At 42.2% G+C, this 21,717-nt stretch overlaps 1 protein-coding gene and 1 pseudogene across 1 annotated transcript; both read right to left on the bottom strand.

Moving 5' to 3' along the window:
• Positions 1-2,707: 2,707 nt before the first annotated feature.
• Positions 2,708-3,364, bottom strand: LOC147612407 (G-type lectin S-receptor-like serine/threonine-protein kinase At1g34300 pseudogene; annotated as a pseudogene).
• A 15,291-nt stretch (positions 3,365-18,655) lies between these two features.
• Positions 18,656-21,464, bottom strand: LOC147612406 (G-type lectin S-receptor-like serine/threonine-protein kinase At1g34300). Its single transcript, XM_086783019.1, has one exon. The coding sequence runs from the start codon at positions 21,344-21,346 to the stop codon at positions 18,824-18,826; it is 2,523 nt and encodes an 840-aa protein (XP_086639145.1). The 5' UTR covers positions 21,347-21,464; the 3' UTR covers positions 18,656-18,823.
• Between the last annotated feature and the right edge of the window lie 253 nt (positions 21,465-21,717).

The following is a 21,717-nucleotide window of genomic DNA, read 5'->3' as shown; positions in this document are numbered from 1 at the left end:
GGAACAGGTACACAAAGAGGTGTAGAGGTATGAAGCAGGTTATGGTTGCTTTGTGAGATCCATATGTGCACTTCATAGCATTTTGCACCTTGCTTTCGATCTGCAAACAAGCCATGGCCACTGAAGCATTGTCTGGAATTGGCCATTCAATAGATGTGAGAGTTGGCGTAGGTTCTGGAACTAATTTTCCAGTACCATTTGCTGTCGTGGGAACCACATATGTATCCTCATAGAAGAAGATGTTTCGTGCAAGAAGTTGTGCAGCTGGACACCCTCCAAAGTTTAAACTACCAAGCTCCACATGGTATGCTTCAAAGGTTCCTGAAATTGCCTCCATAGGCTCCCACTCAGAGGGAAAATATCTACGCAGAGGAACCCAAGAACAATCAAAGCAGTGCTCAGTATACCATTATTAGCACACAATCGATTTAAAAACAAGAATATAAAGTAGTGAAATGCCTTACAATTTGCAAGAAATCGTTGACGTTGGTCATGGTCTGCTAGTTTCAGCTCTGTTGCCTTGTAAACATGTTGGACCTTGGCTAGCTTTTTTCCTTCACGATCTTGTTTGAGCTCCAATATCCGCCCTTTCCAATGGTGACTTTGTATATCAACGTATCGCTTTGACACCTTGTGGGTTCCTCTTGTACTAGGCTACATCGTAATCCAATTCCACTTCTCGTACTGTTTGATGTTCCAGTGCCCATCCTCATCTTGACCACTGCTACAAGAGAGAGATTGAATACTGATCGGAGGCCTTCGAGCTCTAGAAGAAGACATCAGATGTATATATTAGGGAGATTATAAACCTTGATGGCAAAGAAAAATAGAATGGTGAGAAAAAAACTTAGACTAGGGAGATGTACAAAAGAGAAGGAGTTGTAGAGCAAGTTCCAAAGGCTTGGTTGTGCTATTACTGCACTTTGAAAGAGGATATTAGAGGGGGTGAGAGGAGACAATGAGTAAGATTATAAGAGCCAAAGCATTTGCAACTCAAGCTTCCATAGCTTGGCTCTGCTGTTACACTCTGTAAAAGGAGGTTGGACAAGGTAGAATGATGAAGTAAGGAAATGTAAGTGAGGATTAAACTTCCATATCTTCTGAGAGGAGGTTGCAGATCAAGCTTCCATAGCTAAGCTCTGCTATTACACTCTGTAAAATGATGTTGGACAAGGAAGAAGGATGAAGTAAGGAAATGTAAGTGAGGATCAAACTTCCATAGCTTCTGAGAGGAGGTTGCAGATCAAGCTTCTATAGCTAAGCTCTGCTGTTACACTATATAAAAGGAGGTTGGACAAGGAAGAAGGATGAAGGAAGGAAATGTAAGTGAGGATCAAACTTCCATAGCTTTTGAGAGGAGGTTGCAGATGAAGCTTCCATAGCTATAGATCTAGGTTTCTGAGTGAAGAGAGAGGTAGATCAAGAGGTAGATAGCTAAAAGAAGTAGTCTAGAGAGTGAAAAACACCCTGCTATGAGAAAGAGAGAAGAGAGAGCATTTTGGAGGGAACGTGGGAGAGAGGGATAGTGGAAAGTGAAGGGGAATGTGCATTGAATGCATGGGAACTCGTTTTTGGGCCTCTATCACTTTAGAGACCTTACTTAATGATGGCTGCAGGCTGCAGCAATCCTTTTTTATAAAAAATAGGGGAAAAATTCATATACGTATAAAATTTTTGAGTTTTAGTTGATTTTAAAAATTAAAAAAGAGCCTATTTAGCCTATTATTCTAAGTTTGACCACTACCTTCTAGGCTCTTACAAACCATTGGTTTCAGTCCACATGTAATCTCCCTATTTGTCTATTTCTTAATCACCTCCATTAGGCAATGGCAAATTAAAGGGCCCAAAAAGACTCCATTGAGTTCCTAATGACTTGTAGCAAACTCTCTACCCTTTATAAGAATTTGTACTTCACAACATTAATACTATCTTCATCTTCATTATTATCTTGTTCTTGTACGTTTCTATGAATACAGCAGCCTTTGCTTATCTTGATCTTTATTATTCTCTTGTTCTTGTATGTTTCTGTGAATACAGCAGCCGTTGCTGCACTCTAACCCCAGTGCCCGCCCCTTCACTATTTCTAACATGTAGGACGATCTCGGCACTTGGACAATCTCGGTCAGTGGTGCTGCCGAGAGATCGTTTTGAATCCAAGCTTGGTGTGCTACTATATTTGCCGTGCCAATGTGGGCTTGTGTTGAGATCTGAGCACTTGGGACACATTTCCATCTTTACTCTCCACGCGCGGTAATTGAGCCCGTTATATTGTCCAGTCGCGCCGGTAGGACCGAGTGGATTTTCTCTAGGGCTTGTTATTGCTGATTTTGTCCACCAGTAGACGGCAACATCTACGCTCTACTGCTGCTGTCCGGATCAGAGAAAGCCGTAGGCTTTTCAGAATATGTAAGAAGTCCTAGGCTAATTAGTTCCCTATCGTGAGACCATGTGAGAAATTAGCCTATCTAATTGTATGAACTTAAATCACTTAATCATAGAGACGGAGTGCACAGGAAGACAGCTGATTAAGATAGAGAGACAGAGTGCACAGGTAGACAGCTTGAAACTTGTTATTACTTGCTCCGAAAGGGCATATTTATTCTTTACCCTTACCCTTAGGGTGTCGCTTAGTATATTAGATGTGTCGTTTTTTTTTCGGTTAATTAAACGTTTATACGTTTATTTCTTTTTGAAGGTTCATTCACACTCACAAGAGGGAGGGAGGTGGGACCTCTGGTATGGGCAGGATACCTTCCAACATTTGCACCACCTTTCCCATGGGCGGCCTAGCATGGAAGTCTGCCCGGATGCAGGCGAAGGCCATCTTCAGTACGACAGCTGCCTGATTCCAGTCCACAGATACTTCCTCCATTCTGGCATCCACCACCTCCTCCACCTTCTTCCCATATGCCCACATGGGAAAACACCATCTCTCGTTGGTCTCCATCATGGCCGACTCGGTGTACAGATAGTTTCTCCTCCCGCTCACAATCTCCATTATCAGCATCCCGTAGCTGTAGACGTCTGCTTTTGCAGTGATGGGCAGATTGGAAACCCATTCTGGTGCCATGTAACCCCTAGTGCCCCTGATAGTGCTCATCTTCACCGTGTGATCCCGACGGAACAGATAAGCCAGCCCAAAATCCGCCACCTTAGCGCTCATGTAGTGCCTGTCCAGCAGTATGTTTTGTGGCTTGATGTCGCAGTGCAGAATGCAATCCAAGCACTCCTCATGCAAGTAGGTTATGCCCCTTGCTAAACCCAAGCAAATCTGGAACCTTGTGCCCCAATCCAATGGATTGATCATCTGGCCTGAATTATTACTGTCGTCAAAAAGTATTTGATCCAGAGAGCCGTTCTCCATGTACTCATACACCAACAACCTGTGGCTGCCCTCTGCACAGAAACCAAGTAGGCGGAGTAAATTGATGTGGTGGATCCTGCCAATAGTTGCGATCTCTGCCGTGAACTGCTTTTCTTCATGCGGACGAGTGGCTCAATAGCCTTAGGAGTGCCTACAAGGAAAGACGACAGTCCCTAAGATAAGGACGTTCTTCCCAAGAGGACACTTCTAGCAACTCGAGAGCTATACAAGTACTTTGAGGAGAGATATCACGCCCCCAAAACAAGGACTATCTCCCCAAAAGTTGCACAATGGGTGTCGGGCAATGTTTATAAACAAAACAGAACCCCGCCGGGGTTCTTTTGTTTTCTCGGCGGGCCTGCCAGGATATCTAATATCTCGGTGGGCCTGCCAGGAAAACAAGAAGCCCGGAGATGTTACGGGACTAGTGGGTTCTGGCAGCTCATGTGAATATACAATGTGATCACAAGTTTTAATATGTTAACAACAGGTTTTGTTAACATGATCACGAAATTGTGAAGACGTTAATGAAATCCCTGCTCCAAAGCAAACATGAGAGGTCACTCACCATAAGTTGCCATGCATAGATCCCTTTTGTTACACCACCACATAGTCTTGGCTTGACTTGAGTATTTGGCCACCTCGTTTTCATCCACATAGTCTTGAGTATTTGGTAACCTCGTTTTCATCCACATAGTCTTGGCTTGACTTGATTATTTGGTCACCTCGTTTTCATCCATATAGCCTTGTCTTGACTTGATTATTTGGTCACCTCATTTTCATCCCCATAGTCTTGGCCTAACTTGATTATTTGCTCACGTCATTTTCATCCATATAGTCTTTGCTTGACTCATTTTCAATGTTGATCTTTTTCTTATTTTTCTTTTTGAGCTTCCTTGTTTTAGTTCATCTCCTCCTTGTTTTTGATATAAACTTTAGAGAAACATCATTCATTTAGAGAAAGGATTTGCATAAAATACGATGACTCCATTTTCCAAGGTTGGTAAGGAGTGAATAATCTTGTTTATTAAAGGGGGAAAGGGGAGAGACAAAGAAACTAATATTAACATCTGCGAAAGGCCAAAATAGCCTATGGACCAAATAAGAAGTAAAAGGTGTTAAAATTAGAGCAATGTGGTGAGCTATGAGTGGATCAAATGCTAGAATCAACATCATTAACAAAGTGATTAGATGATAATTAAGATGTGATTAGTGAGTAATTAACTAATAGCTTAATGTAGGCATGGATAATCAAAAACTAGCAAATTCTCATTAGGCCAATGCCCCCTGTTCATCTGTCGGAGCGCACGAATGGTCTCTCGCCGTCCTCGGACCACGATTCAATTTGGGAATACAAGTTCGAGGTGTAGAATGCTTATTCCCTATGCTGGACGAAGAAGTCCAGATTTTGAATAATCCTCACAAGGAGATGAACGACAAAATCTTGCGGTGTGTTTTGAGGTATGTGATAAAGCTCACCTTCTCCAACCCCTTTGTTTGTAACTTACACGATTCATGACAACGCGAGAAAGATAGTGTTTAATTTTACGTAAGGTACAACTCGCGTTTTGATGAATCCAGAGATTTTTGGGCCTGTTCTTCAAGCAATGGTATTCTGATGCTGATTCCAATTGTTGTGCAGCTATATTATTTCAATTTTGCCTCGGGAGGTTCAGGAGCAGGTGTACCAAATTGATTCGTTGATCTCTACGTTGCTGATCAACGATTCAAATTCTTATGTTGACATCTGCCCCTGGTTCCGGGTTGCTCAAGTGGACACCGCCCGAGTCTTCTTTTTTGCATACTTCGAAGAGTGAGTATTTTTTTTGGAAGATGGCGTATCCATGACATGTGCTGTTTTATTCCTCCCGCCACATATCGAAATAAACTAAGATATCCCTACTCATGCAGTTCCCACTGGAGCCTGGTACTCGTGGATGTGCAAACAGCAAGGGTGTACCTCGCAAATTCAGTGGCAGGCGTCCACGCCAACGTCGAGCTGTAAGTACAACAAAAGTAATCTCAAAGATATCTAATTATGCGGTCTCGTGTTGTTATTGATCCATGTTTTCTTCCTTGCAGGGCCGTAAGGATTTTCCTCTCTGCACTGGAAGCCATGCTACAAGAAGGTAATTTATTGGACCGGTCAACTATGCAGAGAGTGAGGGTTGCCCCAGGCAGGACGACGGCCATAGCTGCAGGTGGCGAGTGGCTCTTAATGCCCTCTTGCTTTTACGTGGCTTGTTCGGGGTTGCATCTGACGATGTAAGCATCCCAATTTGTGTTTTGTGCTGTTCATTCTTTATCGTTCAATTCTGTACTGCAACCTCCATGTCATTCCTTACATATTAGAGGGTCCAATTCTCTTCCACTTCCAATGTCAATGATGGATGACCCCATCATAGAACAACAATATCTACCAATGGAGAGTGGTTGTCAAGTCTCGTGTCTTGGTCCATGCTTTCCCAATGGTTGTTAATCCATCGCCATCTTCTATAAGTAAATGACATGCACAGCTGTTGCCTGCCAATATAATATCTGATACCCAGAAACAAGTTAGACATATTATTTTCAAATGCCATGATAAATTATTTGAAGACGACTATTTCCAATCAATACAATTGATAGTCAACTCACCTAAACGTAATGTCGATCATGTTCAATTGACATTGAATGAGATCATCTCCCTCCACTGTTCTGACTGTCCACCCTTTCTCTAATAGACTCTCAAGCCAAGCTTCATCCAAAAGCTTGCACATCAAAGTTATTTTCGATCCTCTTAGTTGTTGGCAGTCTGAAAAAAATCAACAAAGCATGCAAATGGAAGAAACCAACTCAAGTGGGCATTTTTTCCACCAATGCTAGGCTTCATGGCACATTGAATGTCGTTAAACATTTTTGTACTATATGCCTCTATCACTTATGTATCAGGCAATGGCCACTCGGGACTATCAAGTGCAGGAAGAGGAATATTTTCAAGCTTTCCTTGTCGTCCTGCTTGAGTGGGCACAATATAAAGTGAATCATAAAAATATGTCCCACTTCTTGCTAGATCAATTGGTGAACGGCGTTCAAACTAAAGTTCCCCCACCTCAGCATGTATAACATTCAAGAAACCCATCAAGCACTGAGCAGATTGCCACTCCTGAAGATTGGAAGGATACAAATCTGTGAATGGGTAAAACAACGTTCCTTGCATTAGCACACGAGCAATGTATTGGAAAATCAATCATGGTTGGTGAAGAACATACATGTACTTACAATGTGGTCTATATCTTGGAAGTCCCGTATCTGGTTCCACGTTGATCTCTTTTTGCATGAAGACGTGTTGGATCAACACCTCTTTGATAGATTTTCCTCCTGGTGTCATCTTGACATCCAGGATCCTTCCTTTCCAGTGTTTTGATAAGTCTTATGAGCCCTTTCCCTTCACACGATAGTGGCCACGAGATTGGCCGATTGCATGATGACCCATGAGTACTTCCTGTATAGATGGGGTTCATCCAATCTCCCTTCTCGTCCTTGATGTTATACAAAACCACTGACGAGATATACTCCTTGCCCGCTTCAACCCACTTTCGCTTGCCATAGAAAATGAACAGATGTCTAAGCAAGCAAGGAGCAGCAAAAAGCGGACGTCTGCGGGTCACGAAAGGTTAAGGAGCAACCACTGTCTCTCTCGAGTCTCAAAAGGGAGGAAGAAATGAGGGACTGACTCAGAATGATAGTTCAAGGGAGAGAAGAGATCCAAATGATGAGACTTGTTTCAAAATCTGGGGGGAGCAACCAGACGTAGATTCAAAATTTGGACTTAGTTTGTGGATCTATGTAAAGAATTCGTTAGTTTAAGTGTGGTGAAAATACTTTTATATTGCTGAAGGTCTGACAAACAAAGCTAATAAACATTATTTTATAATATAAGGGGCAGATAGCAGGTGTGACAGAAGAATTTAAAATTATCATAGGACTGACACGCAGGTTTTGTTAATATTTTTTTAAGATTTGGAGTATCTCCACGTTTTGGGTGGGTTTGTACAGAGGACCCACCACCAATGAAGCCCATTGGGAGGATTTCCTACCACTGAGCCCATGTGGTTATTATTATATAGAAGTCTGAAACAGCCCCCTTTTGAGTCCAAATTTTTCCTAATTAGTAGTCTTGGCTTGACTTGAGTATTTGGCCACCTCGTTTTCATCCACATAGTCTTGGCTTTACATGAGTATTTGGTAACCTCGTTTTCATCCACATAGTCTTGGCTTGACTTGATTATTTGGTCACCTCGTTTTCATCCATATAGCCTTGTCGTCTTGACTTGATTATTTGGTCACCTCATTTTCATCCCCATGGTCTTGGCCTAACTTGATTATTTGCTCACGTCATTTTCATCCATATAGTCTTTGCTTGACTCATTTTCAATGTTGATCTTTTTCTTATTTTTCTTTTTGAGCTTCCTTGTTTTAGTTCATCTCCTCCTTGTTTTTGATATAAACTTTAGAGAAACATCATTGATTTCGAGAAAGGATTTGCATAAAATACGATGACTCCATTTTCCAAGGTTGGGAAGGAGTGAATAATCTTGTTTATTAAAGTGGAAAAGGGGAGAGACAAAGAAACTAATATTAACATCTGCAAAAGGCCAAAATAGCCTATGGACCAAATAAGAAGTAAAAGGTGTTAAAATTAGAGCAATGTGGTAAGCTATGAGTGGATCAAATGCTGGACTCAACATCATTAACAAAGTGATTAGATGATAATTAAGACGTGATTAGTGAGACATGATTAGTGAGTAATTAACTAATAACTTAATGTAGGCATGGATAATCAAAAACCAGCAAATTCTCATTAGGCCAATGCCTCAATTTATAGTGTTTACATCCAAGCATCAAATCCCACTGATTTCTCCTTGATTTACTCCACCTCTTTTGCTTGATTCTCTCCACCTCTTCACTTTTTCTAGAATATCTCCCAAAATATCTCCACACTTCTTAAATCTTCTCATGCTACCCTTTATTCTCTCCCAGTAGATTCTTCTCACCTTTTCACAGGTTCTCTCACATTTACACATCCTCTTTTATAGCCTCTAACCAAGGGCTTGTTCCCGCACACACCCTATTCACTTGTATATTTCAACACCTCCCCTCAAGTGAATACTCCTAGAACACCTAGACCCTATACCAAGTTTCCCTCTTACTTGATAGTCTGCAACCAGTGTCTAGCACACCTCCCCTCAAGTTAACTTAGCACACCTGGACCCTGTACCAAGTTTCTCTCTTACTTGATAGCCCGTGACGACCAATGCCTCAAGTCCCTAAACTCATAGCCCTTGACACTCTCTCTCTCTCTCTCTATGTCCAAGGCTACTACAAGTGCCCACGACCTTGACTAAAGTGCTCACACATACATCTACCATGTGGCCTACATCATCGGTGGGCTGAGAGATGATTTTACTTTGTTGGGGCAGGTTACATTGGGTTGTGGGGTTTCTCTTTCTCTCTCTCTCAGAAAAGATGATTCGACTCCACTTCCTTTGGAGCCTCCATGAAGTTTGTCGATGTCGTTCCTTCTCCACTGGGTTTGCTGTAGCAGTCTCTTGCCATGTGTCCTCGCTTTCCACAGTTGTGGCAAGTGAAGGTCCTTCCTCCTACTCTGCCTCTTTCCTCGTCCTCGTCCTCGAGAGAATCCTCCTCGGGTGAAGAATGCTTTTTCTTCTCCTGCTGTTGAGTCGAGCCATTTCTTCTCTTTGCCTCTGCTCTCTTGCTCTAGTAGAGCTCCTTCTATCTCGTGTAGCTTCAATTCAGGTACATTCTTTAGTGTTGCTACAATATTTTCATATTCACCTTTGTCCACACTCTTCACAGAAGCACTGCTAGTGTCTCATCATCTTCTACCTTTTTGCCAATAGCTGCTTAATGCTTTTATACCTGTTCAAGTGTGTGATTAAAGGTTCACTTTCCTTCATATCCAATTTAAAGAATTGCATTAACAGATTTATCTTTGAATTTTTAGCTTCTGTGCCGCCAAATAATTTATTGAGTTCATCCCATGCATCTTTTGCCCATTGTATCCCTGTTATGTGATGAATGATTTCATCATTTAAACTAAGTGCAATAAGTCCCAATGCTTTTTCATTCCTGCTCTTCCACTCATTTTCCTCTCTTGCCTCCGGGCATTCATCTCTTCCCTCAACTAGCCCCCACAGATTTTTCCTCATGAGCAAATACATGGTTTTTGTTTGCCATGTGTAAAATTGCTCCCCATTAAATTTGGCTATTTCTTGTGTTGTACTCATGATGATGTGAAGGGGGTCTTACCTCTTGATCCAATTTCAAGATTCAAGGGCAGTGTCTACCCTTTTACAACTCAATCTGGTGTTTAAGAGATGATTACAACAAATTTATCAACATAAAATCACCAGAAATTATATTAATCAAGGGTAACCAATTTGTACGAAATGGTTGGAGTATCAAACCAACTCCGAATTGCAATCTGAAGTTATAGGGATCTGTATCAGATACCTAATGGTTAATTTGAACCCTCAATTATACCAAAATATAGTGATTAGTACTGATTAATCACTGATTAGCAAATTAATCCACTATTTTGTGTGCAAAAAACAGAGTATGCAGGGAGTCCAGATCTAGTGCCTTAGATTTCAAATGAGCTCAAATGCTTTCAAGGACATCAACAGCAATGAGTCTAGTAGAGGATTAAGCCAATAAACACAAGATTTGACCAAATATTGAATGCTTAATCTTTGTTTTACCAAAGTAACTTGCAGATTTGATGAAGAGCTTGGATCTCACTACCTATAGACTTGATCAAATCAATTTCTGACTTCACCAGCTTGTAGAGCATGCTTGAAAACCCGTGGAGCTATGAGGACTTAGAGCAATTTGATTGCATGAAGACAAGATCTGTAAATTTATCAGAAAAAACTACGCTATAGAAAATCGCAATTTCTCCTTCATCCGGTGGCGGTTTGGGCTTCTATTTCGACTCGCTGGAGCTCCTATGGGTTAGCTATCTTGGGCTAGAAGGGTTTGGGCAATGGTTGAGTGTGCAAGGAGAGGGAGCTCCTCCACTGGCTGGGGGTGCAGAGACTAGTTGAAAAAAGAGGAAAATTTTATAATTTTCTACTAATCCTAATTAGCAAAATGATTAGCAAGATAATGAGCTCACAAATTGATGGATTCTAGGCATGGCTCTGATACCATGTTAAAATTAGAGCAATGTGGTGAGCTATGGTAGATCAAATGCTAGAATCAACATCAATAACAAAGTGATTAGATGATAATTAAGATGTGATTAGTGTGAGTAATTAACTAATAGCTTAATGTAGGCATGGATAATCAAAAACCAGCAAATTCTCATTAGGCCAATGCCTCAATTTATAGTGTTTACATCCAAGCATCAAATCCCACTGATTTCTCCTTGATTCACTCCACCTCTTTTGCTTGATTCTCTCCACCTCTTCACTTTTCCCAGAATATCTCCACACTTCCTAAATCTTCTCATGCTACCCTTTATTCTCTCCCAGTAGATTCTTCTCACCTTTTCATAGGCTCTCTCACATTTGCACATCCTCTTTTACAGCCTCTAACCAAGGGCTTGTTCCCGCACACACCCTATTCACTTGTATATTTCAACAAAAGGCCATGTCAATTTTGAGCTAAATCTACGATTCAGAAGAGAAAACGTACATTCTACCAACCAACAAGTAAATTTGTAATTAGCATCAAGTACATGCACCCCTGCTATTTATTTATTGAGTTTTTAATAGGTATTGGCTTGGGTTTTTATTACATTTATAAAAAAACCTCAATGAGGATTTAACCTATCAACTTGCCTTCTTTGTGAGTTTCTTTGACTAATTTTGTACTTTTCTTTTGAGATTCATTAGGGTGAATTCCTCAATAATCCAAATCTTTGTAGATATTTGTGTAGCCTTATATTTGTTTCATTGTTTTAGGACCCCCAATCTTATCATCCTTGAAATAATAAGTGATTATTGCATGACTACCCCACTTTTAAGTTGAGCTCCCAATTAGTCACATGTAATTGCTCACCTAAGTAATCCTAATCTTCATCGATGTACAATGCATCAGCATGTAAACTATCGAGAGAGAGAGAGAGAGAGAGAGAGGAGTATAAATAGAGTCATATTAACATCTATGGAGGCCAAATATGACCTACAAGAGCAAAACAAATGTAGTACATCAGTCTATGGACTGAGAGTCCAATAAGCGCCATGAGGCTTACAAGGATAAATAATAATTATTGTAGCATTAGCTACTAAAGCTTCACTAGAGAGAGAGAGAGAGAGAGAGAGTAGTGGAGGTGGAAAAGGTGAAAGAAAAGTCAACAAAAAATGTAGCAAATAATTCATCTCTTTTTCCACTCACTCCTACCTAATAGATTTGTTCACTATCTCAATAAGAGTCTTTTAATATCAAGAAGTATACTAGATGCTTATTTTCATTCAAGGTCATTAAGGTGCATGGCACATGCACCTTGCAAGCCTAGGTTAATTAGGTGGATTCTCAAGTTCCATGAACATTAAATGTAAAAAGTCTGGGTAGAGGACCAATATGGAGACCATAGAAACAGTATGAAAACTTATTTCTTTTAAACAAATCTACAAATTAAAAATTCAAATATACAAGCCTCTTTTATTTTGAATGTTTTAATAGTGATTGTAAACTTTTATTAGAAGTCTCTAAAGTTGAAAAGTCATAAGACCTATTAATTTAATCATTGTTTGAATGATAATTATGATGCTTATTATCAAATTTATCAAAATTACGTGCACTCCTTAAGAAAATTGCTAATGTGTGTGTGTGTGTGTGTGTTCTTAAGCCTCTCTATATCAACATATGTATGTGTGTGCATACGTGTGCATGTGTGCATACGTGTGCATACGTGTGTGTGTGTGTGTGTGTGCGTGTGTGTGTGTGTGTGGGTGTGTGTGTGTGTGTGTTTTTGCTTGTGCATATGTGTGTGTGTGGGGCTTCATAAAACACAAGTTTGTTTTAGCCTAGAGACAATTTAAAATTTGAAAAGTCATACTCAAAATGGCGGGAGAAGAAAAAAGACACCTTAAAAAATTTCAACTTCTATATTATAGTTAGTTGAAAGTAAGAAGAAAATACATGTTTGAAATGACCAATTCATGTTCAACCCAAAGAAAAAATTACCATTTCTTGTGTTGAATAAAGGAAATACTTGTTTAAACTTGTCAGTTCTTGCCTAACCCATTATGAAAAGGATTAATGTAAGGTTTAGAAAGACGGGTTTCCTAAACATGAGAGAGAGAGAGAGAGAGAGAGAGAGAGAGAGAGAGAGAATTTGTGGATGGAATAAAATGTACAATGTCATTGAAGTAGAATACCTTTATTACACAAGGTAGCACACATGGCCACCAAAGCAAACATGAGAGGTCACTCACCATAAGTTGCCATCATGCATAGATCCCTTTTGTTACACCACCACATAGTCTTGGCTTGACTTGAGTATTAGACTGCACATGGCCTACTTTTGCTGAAGAACGTCGCAATATCCGCTTGGGTCTTGCAATGGATGGCTTAAATCCTTTTGGCATGCATTCAACAAGATGGAGCACATGGCCTATGCTACTCGTTAACTATAATATACCTCCATGGTTGACAATAAAGAAAGTCCACTTACTTTTGTCTCTACTAGTGTCGGGAAAGTATAAGATGAGCAACATGGATGTGTATTTGGAACCATTGGTAGAAGAACTACAACTCTTATGGGAAAGGGTAAAGGTCGATAATATGTCAAGGCCACATTGGTGATGCACTTCTACAATTTACAGAAATCTAATGTGGATAATGCATGACTTTCCAGGCTATGGGGAGTGCACGGGGCTTGCCACAACAAGTGGATATTATGTATGTCCCATTTGTGGCCCAAACCTACAAGATCAACAGTCAAAAGCTTTATAGAATATGGTGTATGAAGCGCATGTGCAATACCTACCGGAGGGCCACAACATGTGTGAAGGCTATCTTGGACGTTAGCCCAAGGAACAATGGTCAACAAAAGAGCAACAGAATGCTTGGGTGATATCTGATGGATTGACTCACCCATTTGGTATGAAGTTCTTGTCTATCTTACATCACTTGCCCTATTGGCAGGATCTTCTTATCACTAGTCTTCTTAATCCCATGCACGAGCCATGCACATATTAAAGAACGTAGGACAAACCAATGGGATCATTTTGCTGGTGTGAAGGACAAATGTGGGTGGTGAGAGGATCTTAAAGAGTCTTGCAGAGAGCACATGCATGGCAATGGGCCCACATGGACATTCACGAAGCAAGAGGATCGTGTGGAGAGCAAAATCGCATTACTTCAAACACCAACATGCCATAGTCATTTCTTAAAAGGTGCATTTACCCTTGACAATAAGCTCAAGAGTCTAAAGACACATGACTGGCATAAAATGTTATAGTTTATTTTGCTAGTTGCAATAAAAGGTTGTCTTGCCCCAGAAAGTAGACAATTGATATACAAGATATCGAGGCTTGTGAGGTGGATATCACAAAAAGAGATTTCAATTGAAAGTATTGCGGGAAATAGGTTGATTGCCATTAAAGGGGTATGCTTATTGGATAAGCAATTTCCAAGTAGTGTAATGACAATCCAAGTTCACTTGTTGGTACACATAGTGGATGAGGTTGCTCTCGTAGGGATTGTGCATACACATTGGATGTTTTTCTTGGAAAGATTCATGAAGACTCTCAAGAACTTTGTTAGATAGAGGGCAAGACCAAAAGCGAGTATGGCTAAGGGATGGTTAGTGCAGGAGTCTCTAGTACACATAGCCAAATTTCTAGGTAAGAATGATCCCTTGGCCGCTCAGGCATGGTCGCATAAAGAAGACGAGCGGGTTGCAGGCAAAGTACCACAAGGAAATGGAAAGGATTGCTTAATGAGTGAGTCATTAAGGGAAACGAACGTTGGTGGTACATAATTCAAGTATCTCTACGCACAAAGCAAATATATGCAGGGCAATATATAGAGGTGCTTTTGGGGGAGATTGATAATATCATGCAATGAATCCACACACTCGCACAAGGACCAACCAACAAAGACATGGATAACGAAGATCATGACAACAATGAAGAAGCTAGCGTCGAGCATTCAAGTGAGGCTTCCTAAGAGTCGGTTGTGGAGAATGAGGGAGAGCTTGAAAGCATTGACGAAACTAGAAGCATTGCTCGTCAAGCATTACTAGAGGATGATAACTTGTAGCACTATGTGCTGCTCTTAATATGAGCACACTAATATAATGTTGTATCCATTGATAAACTCTTAGTACCAGCATGACACCTTGCATCTTTTTGAGTCTTGTAGATTTTTATCCTTCATTGTATAATGGAGTGCAATAAAATTCGTTTGAGTGTAATATTGATAATGTTCAATTTGTTTCAAAGTCATTTTAGATCATGCACGATCTCATAAATCCCTCATGCAATAGAATTCCCCACTCCCTCCCTCTCTCAAATGTCTCTCTTTCCCTTTCTCATTTGCGTGTTGTATTTCGACTCATGGGCTATTAATGAGCTTAATCATTGTCAAAAAACTTTGCAAGGATTAAGAGCCCCACGACTATAGGGAATTTAGGCTCAGAAAGGAGAAGTGATTTAGGGTTTGGGACACAACATGCATTGTAACACAAATGTGACCTGCCAAAGGCAGCGACAAGTATGAGCGTCAATGACTTGTGCATTCATCTACTCGCTTCTCGCTCACTACACAATACTCAACCCCACAGACATATCTAAGTTGTTGCATGTGTGATCAAGCCCTTGTAAATGTTATGGTTACGAATTACACAAAATATAGAAGAAACTCATCAGTTACAAAATATATTGGTGGAAAATTAATAAATATAAATATATATACAATAATAAAAATAATAGGTGGTTTTAGATTTTCAATAGGTGATTGAGACTAATAGGTTTTAGTAGTATGCATGAAATAGTATAATAGGGTGGAAAAGTAAAAGAGCACATATACATAAAATTTTGTAAGATCTAATAGGACAATATTCTTTCATGTGACCTTAAAATTATCAATGCTAGTTGTCTGTCTGCATGAAAATCAATTGCCTTTGAGTTATAAGCTATAGATCTAACATGCACGTGAATGACATGCTTATGTAGCAATTGAATAGAGTGCAAAGGACATATGCATCCATATGCATGTATGTCATAAATAGGGCCATTGAAATTAAGAAATCGGGGGTGCCGAAAATGGCACCGAAAATGGCATCGAAAATTGCGTCAAAAATGACCCCAAAATTACGTTAAAAAAACGGTGGTTTCGGTGGTCCCTCAATTTTCCTTTTTTCGATGGCACCTGTAGGGCCTCGTTCTCTTATAGTGAGAGAGAGAGATGTGTGTGTATGTGTCATCCTTCTTGTTGTATGTGTGTGTTTGTGCCAGTATGGCCTCGTTCTCTTATAGTGAGAGAGAGTGTATGTGTGTGTGTATCGGTCATCCTCCTCTCTCTCTCTCTCCCCTTCCCTCTCCCTCACACGTATGCCATGCCCTTCTCTTGCACGTGTGTGTGTATGTGTGTGTGTGTTCCTCTATCAATGTGTGTGTGAGTGTGTGTTTTTCTCTCTCTAATTAGGTCTTTCTTTGTGTGTAGGGAATTTGCCAGTGATGCTTGCGAGAGAGCTTCGAGCTAGAGAGGTAAGGAGTTTGAGGCTAGTGGCATAGATTTTGGACACAATAGAGTTACTATCACTACAACCTACATGACATTTTTATACGGCCTCCCTCTTATTGTTTTTTAAGGTCACAACACATATGGCACATCAAAAGGCATCCATGGACACAAATTATTGTTGTCTTTATAGTCAGTAATGAGGGAAGATAAATGTATCTCACATTATTATCACAAGCACGACATTATTGCTTTGGCGCATTATTTTGTACTCCAATGTAAAACAGTAGACCGTATATGTTTCACATACTCATGGCATGCCAAAAAAATACAAGCTCATATTATTGTTATATGTATTATGGGTAATACACTAAATTAAATCATTTACGAGGTCCTAAGGTTTTTAGACCTATTATTGATATTACTATGTAGTACCTTCACACGAGGCATAACGTAAGTGGAGTATAGGTTAGAATCCTCTCTAGGCTTTATAGCTAAGGGGCCACTAGCGAATTGCAATGAACCAATAGCGTTGGATAGTGAAGGCTTTAGTGGAGGGTTGAAGGTGAAAACAATAGAGGTAAGTGGTAATGGGCAACTTTCAAGCACTTTTTGAGGATGACAATTGGTAAGGTTTAAATCTAATTATGCATACGTATGCTTGTGCTTGTGCACTTGCAAACACCATAAGAATTATACCCAGTGAAACCTTATATTAATTAGACTTCACACGCAACCTTGGACAAAATAAAGGGCATTATTTGAAGCCCAAAATGTATCATAAGCCTATTTTGGGCTTCAAATTTAAGCATTGCCCTCGAGAGTTGGGGGGCCTTGTGAGCACTTGACCTAGCCTCTCTCCTCAACACTAACTCCCATAGCCTTGTCAGCACTTGCCCTCGTGGCATTTTCTCTGTACTTGAATTCTCTCACAGAGGAGCCCCTTTTCCTGATTCGACAGAACACACCCTTGCCCCCTTCGATGTTCATGGGAGGTCTTCCCTCCCCTCTGCATTAACGGCATCTAGTACTGATGGGGGACCTTTATCTAGTTTCGATTATGGCATTGCTCCTAACATCCAAAGAGAACTAACTTTGCCAAGCCCTCTAACGGCATTTTTGTCGTACCCCTGTTTGCTGAAGGTGCCTATCCACACTGTGGTCTTTTGCAGGCCTCCTTCATCAATCCTTTTTCTGCCCTCTTGCCTCAACAACACCAACTGGCAGACCCTGTTCTGCCCATCCCAACACCAGCATAGCAGCTGCATCCATTTGCACTCTCCTTGTTACATCATCAGCCACCAACCCTGGTGGTCCACGCCTCTTCCAAGAGGCATCCTCAACACCTGCTACAAAAGTTGCACCCTGCATGCAACAGAGCATACATATGCAGAGGCCCATCAGACAAACTCGCCCTCGATTCGGGCTTCCCTAGGCCCTGCAACCGCCCACATCTCTATAGCCATTTAAGCCCTGGACGACCACATCCTAGATGCCCTATTACTAAAGCAGGAGACAAAAGAACTTGAAGAACTCAATAAAGGAGGTTTCCCTTGCTACCCTCGTCACACAAACCTCTGAGTGGGCTCTCTTTTTGCAGGCTCACATCATGCAGTTCACGCTATTTTTACTAAAGCCCTCTTCTCAGTCCAAGAAGGGGGGCAACCTACTTCTGGCTTTTCAATAACCTCGATTTCTACTGTTCATGTTGGTACAACCACCTTTTGCAACTGCAAAACAACCAACCACCAGTGACACCCATTGCCATCTTTGCATAATCCCTTGCAAACCCATTGCTCGGTTTTAGAAAGGGGGAATGTTAAGGTGTGGTTTATACCTACCATGCACATATGACATACATGCATACTCATGCATACCAAGCACATGCACATACATGAATTCACCGGACAGTTGTCCATTACAAGATAAGCACTTGTAGCAAACTCTCTACCCTTTATAAGAATTTGTACTTCACAACATTAATACTATCTTGATCTTCATTATTATCCTGTTCTTGTATGTTTCTGTGAATACAGCAGCCATTGCTTATCTTGATCTTCATTATTCTCTTGTTCTTTTATGTTTCTGTGAATACAGCAGCCGTTGCTGCACTCTAACCCCCGCCCCTTCACTATTTCTAACATTAGGACGATCTCGGCACTTGGACAATCTCGGTCAGTGCCGAGAGATTGTTCTGAATCCAAGCTTGGTGTGCTACTGTATTTGCCATGCCAATGTGGGCTTGTGTTGAGATCTAAGCACTTGGGACACATTTCCATCTTTACTCTCCACGCGAGGTAATTGAGCCCGTTATATTGTCCAATCGCGCCGGTAGGACCGAGTGGATTTTCTCTAGGGCTTGTTATTGCTGATTTTGTCCACCAGTAGACGGCAACATCTACTCTCTGCTGCTGCTGTCCGGATCAGAGAAAGCCGTAGGCTTTTCAGAATATGTAAGAAGTCCTAGGCTAATTAGTTCCCTATCGTGAGACCATGTGAGAAATTAGCCTATCTAATTGTATTAACTTAAATCACTTAATCATAGAGACAGAGTACAGAGGAAGACAGCTGATCAAGACAGAGAGACAGAGTGCACAGGTAGACAGCTTGAAACTTGTTATTACTTGCTCCGAGAGGGCATATTTATTCTTTACAAGGATGCTACCCTTACCCTTAGGGTGTCGCTTAGTATATTAGATGTGTTGTTTTTTTTCGGTTAAATGAACGTTTATACGTTTATTTCTTTTCGAAGGTTCATTCTCACTCACAGGGGTGATGGTGCTCGGCAGAGAAGGGGGAGGGAGGTGGGACCTCTGGTATGGGCAGCATACCTTCCAACATTTGCACCACCTTTCCCATGGGCGGCCTAGCATGGAAGTCTGCCTGGATGCAGGCGAAGGCCACCTTCAGTACGACAGCTGCCTGATTCCAGTCCACAGATACTTCCTCCATTCTGGCATCCACCACCTCCTCCACCTTCTTCCCATATGCCCACATGGGAAAACACCATCTCTCGTTGGTCTCCATCATGGCCGACTCGGTGTACAGATAGTTTCTCCTCCCGCTCACAATCTCCATTATCAGCATCCCGTAGCTGTAGACGTCTGCTTTTGCAGTGATGGGCAGATTGGAAACCCATTCCGGTGCCATGTAACCCCTAGTGCCCCTGATAGTGCTCATCTTCACCGTGTGATCCCGACGGAACAGATAAGCCAGCCCAAAATCCGCCACCTTAGCGCTCATGTAGTGCCTGTCCAGCAGTATGTTCTGTGGCTTGATGTCGCAGTGCAGAATGCAATCCAAGCACTCCTCATGCAAGTAGGTTATGCCCCTTGCTACACCCAAGCAAATCTGGAACCTTGTGCCCCAATCCAATGGATTGATCATCTGGCCTGAATTATTACTGTCGTCAAAAAGTATTTGATCCAGAGAGCCGTTCTCCATGTACTCATACACCAACAACCTGTGGCTGCCCTCTGCACAGAAACCAAGTAGGCGGAGCAAATTGATGTGGTGGATCCTGCCAATAGTTGCGATCTCTGCCCTGAACTGCTTTTCTTCATGCTGTGAAACGCCCTCCAACTGCTTCACTGCCACCACTTTGTCATTCTGCAACTGGCCTTTGTAGACTGTCCCAAAGCCCCCTGCTCCTAGCTTGTGGCTGAAATTTTCTGTTGCAGCTTGGAGCTCCTGATATGAGAACAGTAGAGGAGATCCAGACACATCCTCTAGCTCTTTCTGAAGCTTCATGTACTTTAATTTCCAGCTTCTAGACTTTCCAATCAATACAGCAATAGTAACAACAAAGCAAAAGCCGGCCACTGCTGCAATCCCAACGGTTGAAGCTATGACTACCGCTTGATCTTTAGAGCCACGGCTAACGCCTGGAGTATTGTTGAGATCTGGAATGCTTGATTGTTTTGAGCTTGGGGGTTGCCAGAGGAACTCATGGGAGCTCCAATTAGTTGGAGTGTCCACAATAGTGCTGGGTTCAAGGGGGTCAGAATCAGGGATTTTCAGGAAGGCACGGAGTTGCTGCGACGCTTGGTTGTTGCCATTTTGCACTGGATTCTTCAGCCAGCAGTTGCCGTCTCCGATTTGCCTGTACACAGCAGCCAGACAAGAGCACTGGTCGAAGCACTGCTGCTTGCATTCTTCCTCCGACAAACCTTGCAAATGAGCCAAATCATTGGATGGGAAATCCGTGCCTTCCATCTCTACATACTTGATGCTACTGCTGCAGTTGACGATCTGGTTATTCGGACGGCATCCAGCAGACAGATCCTTGGAATCGATGGCTGAGAAGCCTGGTGGGCAAACGCAAGTGGGTTCCGGCTCATAGATGCATACACCGTAGCTACCACATAGCTGCATGACGCGGGAGCAAACGTTGGAAAAGGCAAGCCAGACGCTATTCCAGTGAGCAGAGGCTTGGTCCCAGCTATACATGCGGAGGTTGCCGTCCACGTCCAGGGTGAGCCTGCGTGCAGACGAATTAGCGCCATGGTCATTAGAAATGAATGTTGAGTTGATTGATGATGGGGAGTTGTAGAGATAGATGTTTCCGAGTGAATCGAACTGGAAGAAGATGGATTGGGCTGGGGTTCCTGGAACCGGCGCCCCCCAGGACCAGTAAACTTCTGGGAAATCGGGGACGTTGACCATGTACTCGGTGTAGGTAAGCTGAAGAACTCCGGAGGTGTCGAAGATCATACTGTACCTTCCGCTGGAAAAGTTGCCGGAGCGCTTTCCGGAAATCAGCTGCATTTTGGAAGTGAAATTCTGGCTTGGGAGGAGGCTATCGGTGGGATGCTGGAAGCTCTGCCAGACATAGCCGGAGCTTATGTTCAGGAGGACGAGGTTGCCGGTGTCCAAGAGCTGGGCGCGGACGACGCCGAGACCGGAGGTGTGGGACGACCAAACAAGAGTGGACGAGTCGGAGAGGAGAAGATCGCCGGAGGCCGAGAGGGTGAGGCTGGCCGAGGCGGAGACTAGTGCATTTTCGCGGTTGGCCACCCACACGGGGTGGCCGTCCGGGGAAACGGCAAAAGAGATGGCCAGGTAGAAGAGATTCGTGGAGTTGGAGTTGGAGCTGGGGCGGAAAGAGAGCATGAAGGCTGAAGAGGAGGAATTTAACGGCCGGGACGATGGGGTAAGAGAGGAGCTCAACTCCAAGGTGTCCTCCGCAGCAACCTGCAATAGCGTACATACGAGAAACACACGCAGCAGCAGCAGCAGCAAGAGCTTCCCCATGGTTCTGCTCCTCCACTCATACAAAGCCATCACTCTATGCACTACCCATCCTCTTCCCTAGGACATCGTGCTCTCTCTCCCCCCCGGTCGACGTGCCCATCCATCCTCTCCCTGCAACTTGCCATTGATAGGTTGCAACAATAGGACTTCATCAACTTGGTGTGTGAAGATGCGGACTTTATCACATGTCATTCATTGAGGTGGATTCTCAAGCTCCATGTATAAAAAGTCTTCATAAATTTGAAAGCCTACCATCCTCCTGCTTGCCATGCTAATAACAGCAAACCTTCTCTCCCCACATCAATCCGAGAAGCAACTAGCCTTTAATCGTGATCGAAACCTTGGCAAATATTTTTTTCTGTAACATTTGAAAGGTAAGGTTGAGCACCGCCCTCAACCAT

Source organism: Cibotium barometz, chromosome 45, assembly GCF_041138505.1.
Source record: "Cibotium barometz isolate CiBa-2024 chromosome 45, ASM4113850v1, whole genome shotgun sequence".
NCBI classification, from domain to species: domain Eukaryota; kingdom Viridiplantae; phylum Streptophyta; class Polypodiopsida; order Cyatheales; family Cibotiaceae; genus Cibotium; species Cibotium barometz.
The sequence above is the reverse complement of the archived record's forward strand: the minus strand, read 5'-3'. Positions and strand labels throughout refer to the sequence as shown.

Excerpts from the sequence above, each read along its gene's own strand:
- LOC147612406 (XM_086783019.1), bottom strand. The coding sequence starts at position 21,346 with ATGGCTTTGTATGAGTGGAGGAGCAGAACCATGGGGAAGCTCTTGCTG.